This window comes from Ailuropoda melanoleuca, chromosome 16 (genome assembly GCF_002007445.2).
Source record: "Ailuropoda melanoleuca isolate Jingjing chromosome 16, ASM200744v2, whole genome shotgun sequence".
Taxonomy (NCBI): Eukaryota; Metazoa; Chordata; class Mammalia; order Carnivora; family Ursidae; genus Ailuropoda; species Ailuropoda melanoleuca.
This window is the reverse complement of record NC_048233.1, coordinates 42,245,469-42,257,110: the sequence shown is the minus strand read 5'-3', so window position 1 is coordinate 42,257,110 and position 11,642 is coordinate 42,245,469. Positions and strand designations below refer to the sequence as shown.

Sequence of the window (11,642 nt, the reverse complement as noted above, 5' to 3'; positions counted from 1 at the left end):
CGCCTGGCCCTGTGCGCCGCGGCCGGTCGGGGCGGCGCCTACGCGCTGGGCCACTGCTCGGGCTCCGGAGGCGGCCGGCTGGGCGGCTTCGTGGGCACCGTGTTCGGCAGCGCCGGGCTGGTGCCCGCGTGTCCGTCCGTGTGCCCGCCCGGCGGCATCCCTCAGGTCACCGTCAACAAGAGCCTCTTGGCCCCCCTCAATGTGGAGCTGGACCCCAAGATCCAGAAGGTGCGCGCCCAGGAGCGGGAGCAGATCAAGGCTCTGAACAACAAGTTCGCCTCCTTCATCGACAAGGTGGGTCGTCAGGCATGGGTTTGGCCCCGCATTGGGCAGTGTGCACAGGGGTACTCGCTCGGCCACTGAAAGCTGCGTGAGAACTTGGGCGAGCTGGTTATCTTTTCTGAGCTTCCCTTTGCGCATCTGTAAAACGGGAACAACCGTGGCTCTTACCCCAGGGGAGGATGTGAGGCTGAACTGGATGTTTATAAAGGGAACAGTGCTTCTCACTCCACCTCCCCCCCACCCCCATGATAAACAGAAGCTTCTTTTTTCCTTTGGGGACAAGACCCTGGGATGGAAGGGGGTGCTCCAGAGGCAGGAGACATGTGGAATGGCCCTCTGAGAGTTCTCAATATCAGACAAGGAGAAGGGGACACGTATCCAGGACAGAAGCACCATAAGGCACACTGACCAGGGAGTATCACAGGACGTGATGCTTAGTGAAGGGAAAGGACTTAAAAGGTAGGAAGTGGGATGAGGGTTTCTAGAAACCAGGAAGGTTTCTAGAGGAAATGAGAGAAAAGGACCAGAAAATTGAAGGGTGGGGCTCAGGGGAAAAGACTGAGAAGGAGGGCCTGTCGAGTTATGTGTGTGTGTTTTATGTGTGTCTGTGGGGAGGGGGACATGCAGGGGTTAAAAGGCAAGATGTCTCTGGTGACTCAGAGGCAGTGACCCCAAAGGATGGAGAGGAGAGAAGGAATAGGCTTTTGTATCCAAGCCGGGGCGGGAGATCTGGACCATGAGTCACAGGGGATATAATCCGGACAATAGCTGACATTACTCCGTGCGTGGTGCTGTCCCAAGGGGTTCTCATGTATCAACATGTGACCCATGCTTCTGTTATCATTCTGCTTTGCAGATGAGGAAACCAAGGCAGAGGGAGGCTAAGAAACATGCCCAGGTTGCTAGAACAGCCGCAGCAGACTGCCGTCCCTCACCACTGTGCTCAGGAAGAAGGAGGGAGGTGGTTGGAGGCGAGGGGGCAAGAGTGAAAGAAACCGAGCTGCTATCCCAGGGGACAGGGCTCATTTTCCTGTTCAGCGTCTGTTCTTCCCCCTCACATTTCCTTCTCTCCCTGAAGCTAGAGATAGGAAAGAAGAAGAAGGTTAGTGAATAGCGCAGGCTTGAAGTTTTTGAGTCCAAACGTGTGCGACCTTTGGGCAAGTAGGCAGGAACCTTGAAAAGATGGGATAACCCACTTTGAAATGAAAACCAAACAAACCAACCAACCAAGAGCAGTTGTGGTTGCACCTAAGAGAGGACAGGTTAACCACCAGAGTGACTTTCCATGCCATCCCCCATCACTGCTTCTCCCTTGCTTCCCATCTTCCTTTACTTTGAAAACACCGGCATTTACGGCAAAAGAAGCTACCTGCATCCCATGATAACTCATGGTGGCATTTATAGCATTGTTTAAGCCTCCTTCCTTGATTTCTTTTAGACTGATCTTAGTTCTTGTCCTGGAGACCCAGATAGGCTTGTCCCCCCCCGGCTGGATCCATTCTCTGATGAGACTTAGTTTCCTGCCTCCCACCGTCGGATGACTGTATCGGATTTCTGGGGCCCTCTCCCCACTGTTGAGAGGCACCAGCATGGGGACTCTGGGTTGTGACCACCTTTGGGTCCCAGGTGCGGTTCCTGGAGCAGCAGAACCAGGTGCTCGAGACCAAGTGGCACCTGCTACAGCAGCTGGACCTGAACAATTGTAGGAAGAACCTGGAGCCCATTTACGAGGGCTACATCAGCAACCTGCGGAAGCAGCTGGAGACGCAGACGGGCGACCGGGTGCGGCTGGACTCGGAGCTGAGGAGCGTGCGGGACGTGGTGGAGGACTACAAGAAGAGGTGAGTGGAAAGGCAGAGACTCTGCCCCTGGTGAGTTTTGGTTACAGATGAGGTTTCCATTTGGAGTCAGCATTTTTGCCTTTTTCGATTCTTTGACTGATAACATTTGCTATTTCCCTTTCCATAGGGGAGGGAGGGGGATCCAGACAGGTTGAGACTTAGGAAGAGGAAAGATCTATCCAGAGTGGTGCCCTGAATTGTCTAGGAAGTGGTGTGCCCAGCTTTTAACATTGCAAATGGAGAAACGGGGACAGGAGAGTTGTCTCAAAACCAGATGGACACCCAGAGGGCTTGGTAGCTCCTCCACGTCTTTCATGAAAGTACCTAGAACATGAACCATGACGCCAATCTCAGAACAAATCCTAAAGCTAAGCACATAAGAGTTTTAACAACGTTTTTCATATTGAGGTATATCCGTGCTGCTGAATCCCACCATTAAAGACAGTGATTGAAAATGTACTTGGAACCAGACATAATTTCTCCCAAGTTTGAGGCAGCGAGGAGAGCGTAACACATCCCGGCTCAGTGTGATCTGCTATCTTGGAAGTTTGCTTCCAGGTGCCAGGATTTCTAGGGAAAGATAACTTCTTCCCCAATTCAAGGGGATGGAGATGGTCAGAGCTGAGCGATTTCTCTTGCTCCACGTTCAATCTGCCTGTCCATCCCTATTCTGAAGTACCTCCAAGGGGAACTCTGCCCTGAGTCCTGCATGGAGTCCTGAGGGAGGAGGTGGCATGGTCTCTGACCTCTGAAAACACCCAGATTGTGGGGACGGGCTTGAAGACCACTCTCAGCCCCCAGGACGTGCAATGAATATAGTGTGAATTGAGATGGAGTGGCATTAAGATGGAAATTGCAGCCCAAGGGAGAATTGGGCAGAATTCTGGGAAAAAAGAGGGGGTTTCCAGGCACAGCCCAGATGTCCAGGTCAGAGGCCTCCAAAGGCTGTGCTGCCTCTGGAAGGCCAGGTGTTCTGGAATTACCGCTCAGTCTAGCCGACGATGGGGGAGCCTCCCAATCCTCTGTGGACTTCAGCTTTAATATTTATAAAATTCAGATAATGACACCTGCCTTGCCACCTAACAGAGCTGTTGAGAGGGTAATGCTGATAGTAATGTATTAATAGCTCTTGAAAGAACCAGAGTGCTAAGCAAATCTCAGGCATTGTTTCCCTGATGTCATTGCGATCCGAGCTTTACTAGCTTTGTGATCTTGGAAACGTCTTTGCCTCGCTTATAAAATTGAGAGATGATAAGAGAGTATCTACTTGATAGGGTTGCTGTGGGACGAAATGGAATAAGGAAATGAATTGGGAACTGTTATAAAATCCACCTAGCAGTAAACTAAAGTTGATGTCTTATATAATAGGTTACTGGAAGCATTCAAGATTAAAGTGCTGTAGATTTGATATAATTAATACATCTATGTGCTAAGACAAGAAAAATCGACATGCATTTTGTTATGGTTTAACTTTTAATTGTGCATCATAACGTATTTTGTAAATCATGAGTTATTGATAAAGCCAATAGTACTAAAAATGCATTGTTTTTCTTTATAAATACGTGTGTGTGTGTGTGCTCTGGTGTTTGGTCTCTAGAAGTAAATCATGAAAAATTATGACAAATGAATGTCATTAATTTGATAGCCATCATGGCCAAACTTTTTCTGTGTGTTTTATGAAATAGAAAGGTAGGCCAGAAACTAGTCTGCAATGAGCATATGGTCGTATTCGTTAACAGGAGGAAGAAAAATGAACTATTTTCTGAGATAATAGGAGATAACAGTAATTATAATAGAAACAACTCTATCATAAAATAACTTGATACAAGGAAGTATTCAATCATCTTTTAAATAACACACCTGGAATCTGAGATAAATCACGTCCACTGTTTTCTGTGTGTTCTATCCAGTGTCACTAACACAATCCGGCAGTCTCAGAAAATGTTCCAGTCGCATTTTTTAAAATAACCCACTTCGCTAACCTGTACTGTCACCTGACAAGGCTTTCCCCCCCTTGGCAGCCAGCGGCACGCCTTAGGAAGGAGTAAGAAGCTGAAAAGGGTAGCTCACATTAAGGGATATGGAAAGAAGCCATTCGCTAGCACTAATTACTTCTTTCCAGGGCTCTATTTCATTTCCCAACACAAATGTCCTGTAATACAATCTTCGACAGTAATAAGAGATGGAATAGTGAGGTCTGTAAGTGATCAGTACTCGATCCCCCCAGTCTACAATGTATCTGCGTGAAGAACGTCCCAGCTCTATCCAAACATCCTGTTTCTAAGACCTCCCTTCCCCTGGAACAGAAATATGCATAAAAGACAAGTAGGACATACAACTCAAAGGTGGGGATAGTCTTTGGTGCCTGGGATTTTGTACCCTGGGCTAATGCACTGTACTAATGTCCCGGCTGGCCGAAGGGGTGTGTCTTTCTGCTATCGTAAGGGAGGGGTAGTTGTGAAAGGGAGGAGGGACAGTGAAGCCCATCACAGGTGCATTCCCGACAGATGCATTGTAGGGCAGATTAGATGTAAACTAAGGCACTGCACATTGATTCCTTTATAAGTTCCCTTTGGAAGGCTGCACGTGCCCCAGGGGTACAGGAACCCCAGTTTGTAGGCCGCTGCCATGCAGCTCTGGGCAGGGAGGTGCCCCCTGACTGCTCAGTGAGTGTTTGCAGAACTGAATTATCCCAATGGCAATGCCACGTCCTCTCTCCTGCCACACACAGGTACGAGGTGGAGATCAACAGGCGCACGGCTGCTGAGAATGAGTTCGTGGTGCTCAAGAAGGTAAGAGGGGAGCACGAAGGGCTCAAAGAAGCCTCGAGGGCTCCCTGAGTGCCTGACACAGTGATGTTGGTAGGCTGAGGAAAGGGATTCTGTGGGTCACTCCGTCCCTTGGGCAGAGGTGACCGGGGTTCTGATTTCCCAGCTCCTCTAAGTCCCCTTGCCTGGGATGCATGCTGTTCCCAGAATCTGCCAGCTTAGAATCCAGACACTCACCACTCTTCTGGCACGGCCATTGCCCTGCCCATTGGTTCATTTGCTCTCAGCCAGCAGAGCTCCCTGGGAAGCACAGGGTGAGGGGAGTGGCGAGAGTGGGGAACCTGAGGCCCCTTCTGGCAGGGAGGGAGGGCAGGGGAAGGCAGCCGGCTCCTGTCTGGACCCCCCAGGACGTGGACGCTGCCTACATGAACAAGGTGGAGCTCCAGGCCAAGGTGGACTCCCTGACCGATGAGATCAAATTCTTCAAGTGCCTCTATGAAGGGGTAAGAGTGCCGCTGAGCTCTCCTGTGTGGTCTGCTCCCCTCGTGGGTGGCTTCTCGCCCTCAGCCCGCATGGACGTGTGGACCAAAGGCTGGCAGCTCTGTGCAGCTGACGTTTGCTGAGCAGGGAGGTGGGCTTGGAGGAAGCCATGACCATGATGGAGGAGGGGGGATCCCTGTCCTGCGGGAAGCCACGGTTTGGTAGGGGAAACCACCTGTGGGTGAGCCCCGGGAGAGCAGAGGAAGGTGTAGTGAATTCTGCCTGAGCTGCGGGGAAGGTTCCTGGGGAAGGATGAGGACGATCTCAGAGGGGGGCTGAGAAGGGCCCCGGGTGCAGCTTGAAGGAGCAGGACGAGCAGTCTGAGCTGGGTCAAGTGTGAGGGGCCGGGAGAAAGCAAGGTTGTCGGTGACTCCAGAAAGGCTCATTCTATGGATGAAGAGGGGCCGTCGCTGCAGAGCGTGCGTGGGACGGTGGCGGGAGCAGACCTGAATGCAGGACAGAGAGGGCGGTCCCACCCCAGGGCGGAAAGCCCGATGCGGTCACCTGGCTCCCGGCAGGCAGCGGCGCTGGTGGGCTCTGCCAAAGGCTGAGTTCAAACACGGTGGAAGGGCAGCGAGGGACTTGCCAGGGAGGGTCAGGGGATGGGCTCCCCTCGTGGAGACCCTCTAACTGGCTCCACCCCTCTAACTGTTCTCCAGGAGATCACTCAGATGCAGTCCCACATCAGCGACACCTCCGTCATCCTGTCCATGGACAACAACCGGGACCTGGACCTGGACAGCATCATCGACGAGGTCCGCGCCCAGTACGAGGACATCGCCCTGAAGAGCAAGGCCGAGGCCGAGGCGCTGTACCAGACCAAGGTGGGCTGCGTGCCCCGTGTGCCGAGGCCCTGTGACCACAGCTGCCTCTCTCTCCTCGTGCATGCGTGTGCATGTGCGTGTGCACGCACTCGTGTGTGTATGTGTGCATCAGGCTGGGCTGAGACGTCCTTTGTCTTGAAGTTGGGCCTTGTAGAAATGCCTCCTTATGGTGCTGGGAGGTCAACCACAGTCCTGGCATGTGTTGGGGGCATATATGGGCTTAGCCCTTGTCCCTCGGTGGCCCTTGCTGATAGCAGAGGCCACACTAGCCGCAGCCCTGGGAACACTCTGTGGGTAATCCATCTATCTTGGCTTCTCTCCGTGTTTCCTGCTTTGTCAAAACGAGGACAGGAAATTCCAACCACACCAAGGCTTTCACATTTGTGGGCCTGAGGACCCTGTTGAACTGGGTCAGGACCTTCCTGTCCAGAAGGAAAGGGTGGTTTCCCCCCCTTTTCCATCCCGCCCCGTCTCCTCCCTCCTCTCCCTCTCTCCTCCTGTGCCTTTGTTGTTCAGGCAATGAGAACAGGGTATGGTCCCTATCCCACCCTCCCCACGTTCAACACCCTGAAGAGGTGAATTCCCAACTGTCCTGTGCCCTTCCTCTCTCGTCCCCCAACCTCAGATCCAAGAGCTGCAGGTCACCGCGGGCCGGCATGGGGATGACCTCAAACTCACCAAGGCTGAGATCTCAGAGCTCAACCGCCTGATCCAGAGGGTCCGCTCCGAGATAGGGAACGTGAGGAAGCAGGTGCGTTCCGTGAAATGAGTCAGCTGGCAGGGGTTATGGAGCAGCAAATGTATGAGACTAAATACGGAGCAAGGACAAGACACGGCCCCTCCTTAGGGCCTGTATAACTATGAAGAGAGAGTAGCCTGAACCCACAGAGAGGGACGTGCAGCTTGCTCCCCGAGGAGTCCCCAGTGGCCAGAGCGGAATGAAGACCCCAGTGAGGCTTCTTGCAGGAGGTGGGAGGGGACGGGCGGGAAGGAGAGGGGACGGGGCCCTGGTGAGGGAGCCAGCAGGAGCCGTGGGTCCCAGGTGGGTGCTACATGGCGTGCGTGCATGGGGGAGAGGCACGTACCTCAAGCAGAAGTTCCGTGACGGCTGGGGTGGCAGGCGACAGGACACCGCTGCGCAGGACGGGCGGGTTAGGGGCACCTTCAAAGCGTGGGGGTGTTGGTTTAGAGCCAATGCGGTAGGTTAACAGGAGCAGTTTGGAGGTTTCACTTGATGAATGCATGCTGGAGGAAGGAGAGCCCAGCAGTGGAATTTAGAAGAGGGGAGGGGAGAGAACCTCCCACCCTCGGCTTGTCCCAGGGCTCGCCTCTGTGTCTGCCCCCCGCCATGGCTGTGCTGTGTGTGGTGGCCTGGCGCTGAATGACCCCATGACCCTGGGTGCAGTATGGGTCTCACTGATGTTTCTGAAGCAAGCAAGCCCATGAGTTTTCCAGAGTTGGTGGAGGTTGGCGCAAAGGCTCTGAGCTTCCCGGACAAGTCAAGTGGCCCTTTGCCCTGGCCCTCTTCTTCAGTGCCCCCTTCCTGCCCTGCGCGCACGTGCGCGTGCAGACACACACACACACACACACCCCTCTCTGGGGTGCACCAGGCTCATGGTAGTGGAAAGAAAAAAGACCACTTAAATAAGAACTCACGGTGTTTTCCTTTAATCAAGTTCTGCATAAATGAAAGAAAAACACAAGGTGTTTGAGGCTGCCCTCGGTATCCATTGATAATATTTATCTGATAAAATGCTGCGTGGTCACGGTTGGGTGAGCTTATTACTAGAAAGTGACTTTGTGATCAGAACGCCACCAGGGAGGTCAGGGAAGGTGTCCTCCCTGGGGAGCAGTGGGGGTCACTCCCGATACTTGGTCCCCATCACAGCTCCTCTTGAGGGCCCCCAGCCAAGGTGCTTTCCTGCCCTCTGGCCTTTCCACCGAAGAGGCCCATGGTTTTGCCTGCAGACTCTCTTGGCATTCGGTGATCCCAGGATCCATGCGATAATTGTTTCCAAACATGCCCAAACATCATGCCCTCTCACCTCATACCACATTCACAGGACCCGGGAGTCTCCCCGGCTCACCCTCCAGGACCTCGGCCAGTGAAAAGGAGCAGGGCACAGTTTGATAGAATCCAGGTCACAGAGTGTCTCTCCAGCCCCTGAACGATTAGACTTCCCCCGTCCCAAGGACAGGACATGGTCTTCCGTGGCCAGGCAGCTGGGTCCTGAGCATCTCCGTGGAGGCTGCGAGCCACTCACCCCAAACATTAAGGGTGTTTGCATGGCAGGAGGCCTGCCTGACAGAGGGGTTTGCACTGGCTGGACAACAGTCTGGAATTCCATCTGGCCTTGGGATCAGCTGCTCTCCTTGGGGTGAAGCAAATTTGACGCCACAGGAAGGGGACACACCAGAAAAGAGAAGCCAGATATTTAGGTCTGGCTTGGCCAAGTGATGGGAACACACGCCCAAGACTAAAAGACTTAAGAAGCCCCCAGCAGCTTCTCGTGGACGTGGCACAGAGCCCCGCCCGCGGCTCTGTACTGCAAGTTGCCTTCCCACCTAACAGCAGGCATCTGTAAGCTAGTGAGACCTGTGGTTCACAAAACTATCTTTTGATGGTGTCGCCCCGTAGCATGATTCTCTGTGGAATTTTGGAGGCTAGACTCCGTGTGGTAGGTTTATTGGACAGAAATTTTATTAATAGGAACTTTATTAGTACTCCCCTCCTTTCTCTCTTTCTCTCTCTCTCGGGTTTTCGATTGGTTTGGGATTTACAGGAGCTCTTAAGACAACCTCTACACTGTGGGGCAGAGTTAAGCCAGTTAGCCCAAGAGTTTTCAGGGGTGGCATTAGAATCTTACAGCCAGCGTTACAGACCAGGAGGGAGAGGACAGGGGCCACATGCCCAGGAGGCACCGTCTTGGTGCCCTTCATCTCTCTCCTAAGGGGGGGAAGGGCCATCTTCATACGCCAACTTATGAGCGGAGGTGAACCGTGCCCGGAGTTAGGAGAAGGACACATTCATTTCTCGCGATGTCCCGAAGTGGAAAATGAGGAGGACCTGAAAGCAGTCAGGACCACATGAGAGGTGTTCTGACTTGAAGTGCTGAATGCATTCGCCCCTCAGTGTGCCAATCTGGAGACAGCCATCGCCGATGCGGAGCAGCGGGGCGACTGTGCCCTGAAGGACGCCCGGGCCAAGCTGGACGAGCTGGAGGCCGCCCTGCTCCAGGCCAAGGAGGAGCTGGCCCGGCTGCTGCGCGAGTACCAGGAGCTCCTGAGCACGAAGCTGGCCCTGGACGTGGAGATCGCCACCTACCGCAAGCTGCTGGAGGGCGAGGAGTGCAGGTGGGGCGCCGGGTAGCTTTTATTTGGAGCAGTCATCTCTCTGCTGTAGTAGGAAGGCTGAAGGCAAACAGTTTAGTTCTGTTCGGGTCCTACCAGATAAAACCTTAGAGGGAATGGCTTTGGCAGGGTACAATAGGAAAGACCAGAGTTAGACTGCAGGAAGGACCGAATTGTAAAGATCCCAAAGAGGAGGTGGGAGAGGAAATAGTAACATCAGCAGCTTTTGAGAAAAGAGCCTCCCTGGCCCTCTGTGCTGCATGCTTAAGGGGGGGTGTGGGGGGAGGGCCAACATGGCTTCCAAGAGTCAGCTAAGTGCCCGGTCATTCTGGCAAAGCCCGGGGCCCACCGAGCAGGAGAACTCATTCCTCTTAGTTGCGTGAGACCACTGGGATAACAGAGGCGAGCCGGGCCACGATGACCCCACCCATCAGATCACCCAGGGCCACTCTGGCGGATGTGGAAACGAGCCCTCCCAGCAGAGGTCCCGCTGGGCGTGTGGGACGAAGGGAGAAGGGAGGCTGGGACGGGGTGGACGGTGTGCGTTCTGAGGGGCACCTCTGTGACCCCCCGGAGAGAGGCCGTGCTGCTTTACAGAGCGTTTAGCTGCCTTTCCTGTCTCTCCAGGATGTCTGGTGAACACCCCAGTTCCGTGAGCATCTGTAAGTACCTACAGGACTGGGTTCTGTGCGTGGTCACCTACCAGCAGTCTGAGCCTCCGATTCCGTGACACCAGAGAGGGTTCAGGAGAGACTTAGGGGCACCAAGAGGGAGCTGGCTTTAGTCAGCAATGAGAAGCAGTGATGGAGAAAAATAATACCATGAAATACCAAAGTATTTTTAGAGAGATCGAAGCATACCCAGCAGTGGATAATCCAAAGTTCTCTTGTACGAAAGAGGCTTCCTGCCATGTTGTATTTCTTTTGAGGCCAGCCCGAAACCAAGGCTCCAGCTTGCAGTAAGAGGGACTGGGGGGTGGGGGTCGGAGGGACTGGGGGCGGGGCGGTGGAAGTGGCTGTAGATTGAAAAGCCTCTGCCGATTGAAAAGCTGGAGACAAGGTACCGAGCGGAGGGACTCTGTCCCCACGGGGGGAGGGCATCAGGGGAGTGGCCGGGGTGCCCCAGGAAGGCCCGCAGCCCCGCGTCTTCTCTCGCCCGTTCCAGCGGTCATCAGCAACACCGGCGCCGGGCCAGGAGGGGCTGGCTTCAGCGTGGGCTTTGGCGCCTCGAGCAGTTACAGCTTCAAACCCGCCGTCCTGGACGTCAAAACCAAAGGCAGCTGTGGCAGCGAGTTCAAGGATCCCCTGCCCAAGAGCCCAGGCGGCAGCTCTGCAGCCAGGAAGGCCTCAAGGTGAAGGGCTGGCCGCTGCCTTTGGCTCTGTGAGCAGAAAGCTGCAGGGCCCAGCTGCTCCCCCTGCGCCCTGCCCCGTCCAGGCCAGGAAGCGCTTCCTCTGTGGCCACAATCCCCGCGCCCTCCCCACGCCCTGTGGTCCTTGGCGGTGCCCACTGTGAGGTGGGAAGTCCGGACAGGGGTGCTCCCGGTGACCTCCTCCTTGGCCGTGTTTCCCTGGGTCACTGCCCCCAGTGCAGAAATAACACCCCTATGTGGATGTTTCCCTGCCGCCAGGTGTGAACCCCCCTGTCCCCACACCTTTCTGGGGCCTTTGTAGCCCAGGGGCTCTCCTTGTCCTCTGCTCTGGGTCATGTCCAGTCCTCTGCTTCTCCCGCAATAAACGATCAGTGCCATGGGATTCTCAGCATCGAATGTGTCCTCAGCGCCTCTCGAACTTTCCTGTCTATTTCTTGCTTCCCTCTGGGTCTCTGGCCGGACAGGAGTTTCTGCCGTCCAGACCAGTGAGGGTGGCTCCTGGTCAACAGTTAAGATTCGTTACTGACGTGCCTCTGGGCAGGCTCGGGGCTTCCCAGGCACGGGGCCACCAGTCCACACAGTGCGAGGCGGGCATGATCACATCGCAGTGAGCAAGGAGCCTGGGCCTGCCAGGCCAGGCAGGCATGGGAGCTTCGGGGTGTCTTCT

At 54.5% G+C, this 11,642-nt stretch overlaps 1 protein-coding gene across 1 annotated transcript; it reads left to right on the top strand.

Annotated features, from left to right (window-relative positions):
* Positions 1–11,412, top strand: KRT72 (keratin 72; the record flags this gene model as incomplete). The annotated part of the gene is made up of 9 exons (XM_011229956.3): positions 1–294; positions 1,909–2,123; positions 4,855–4,915; positions 5,299–5,394; positions 6,091–6,255; positions 6,881–7,006; positions 9,389–9,609; positions 10,234–10,268; positions 10,771–11,412. Coding segments are annotated over 9 exons (1,404 nt in total), but the record flags the coding sequence as incomplete, so codon positions are not given.
* Between the last annotated feature and the right edge of the window lie 230 nt (positions 11,413–11,642).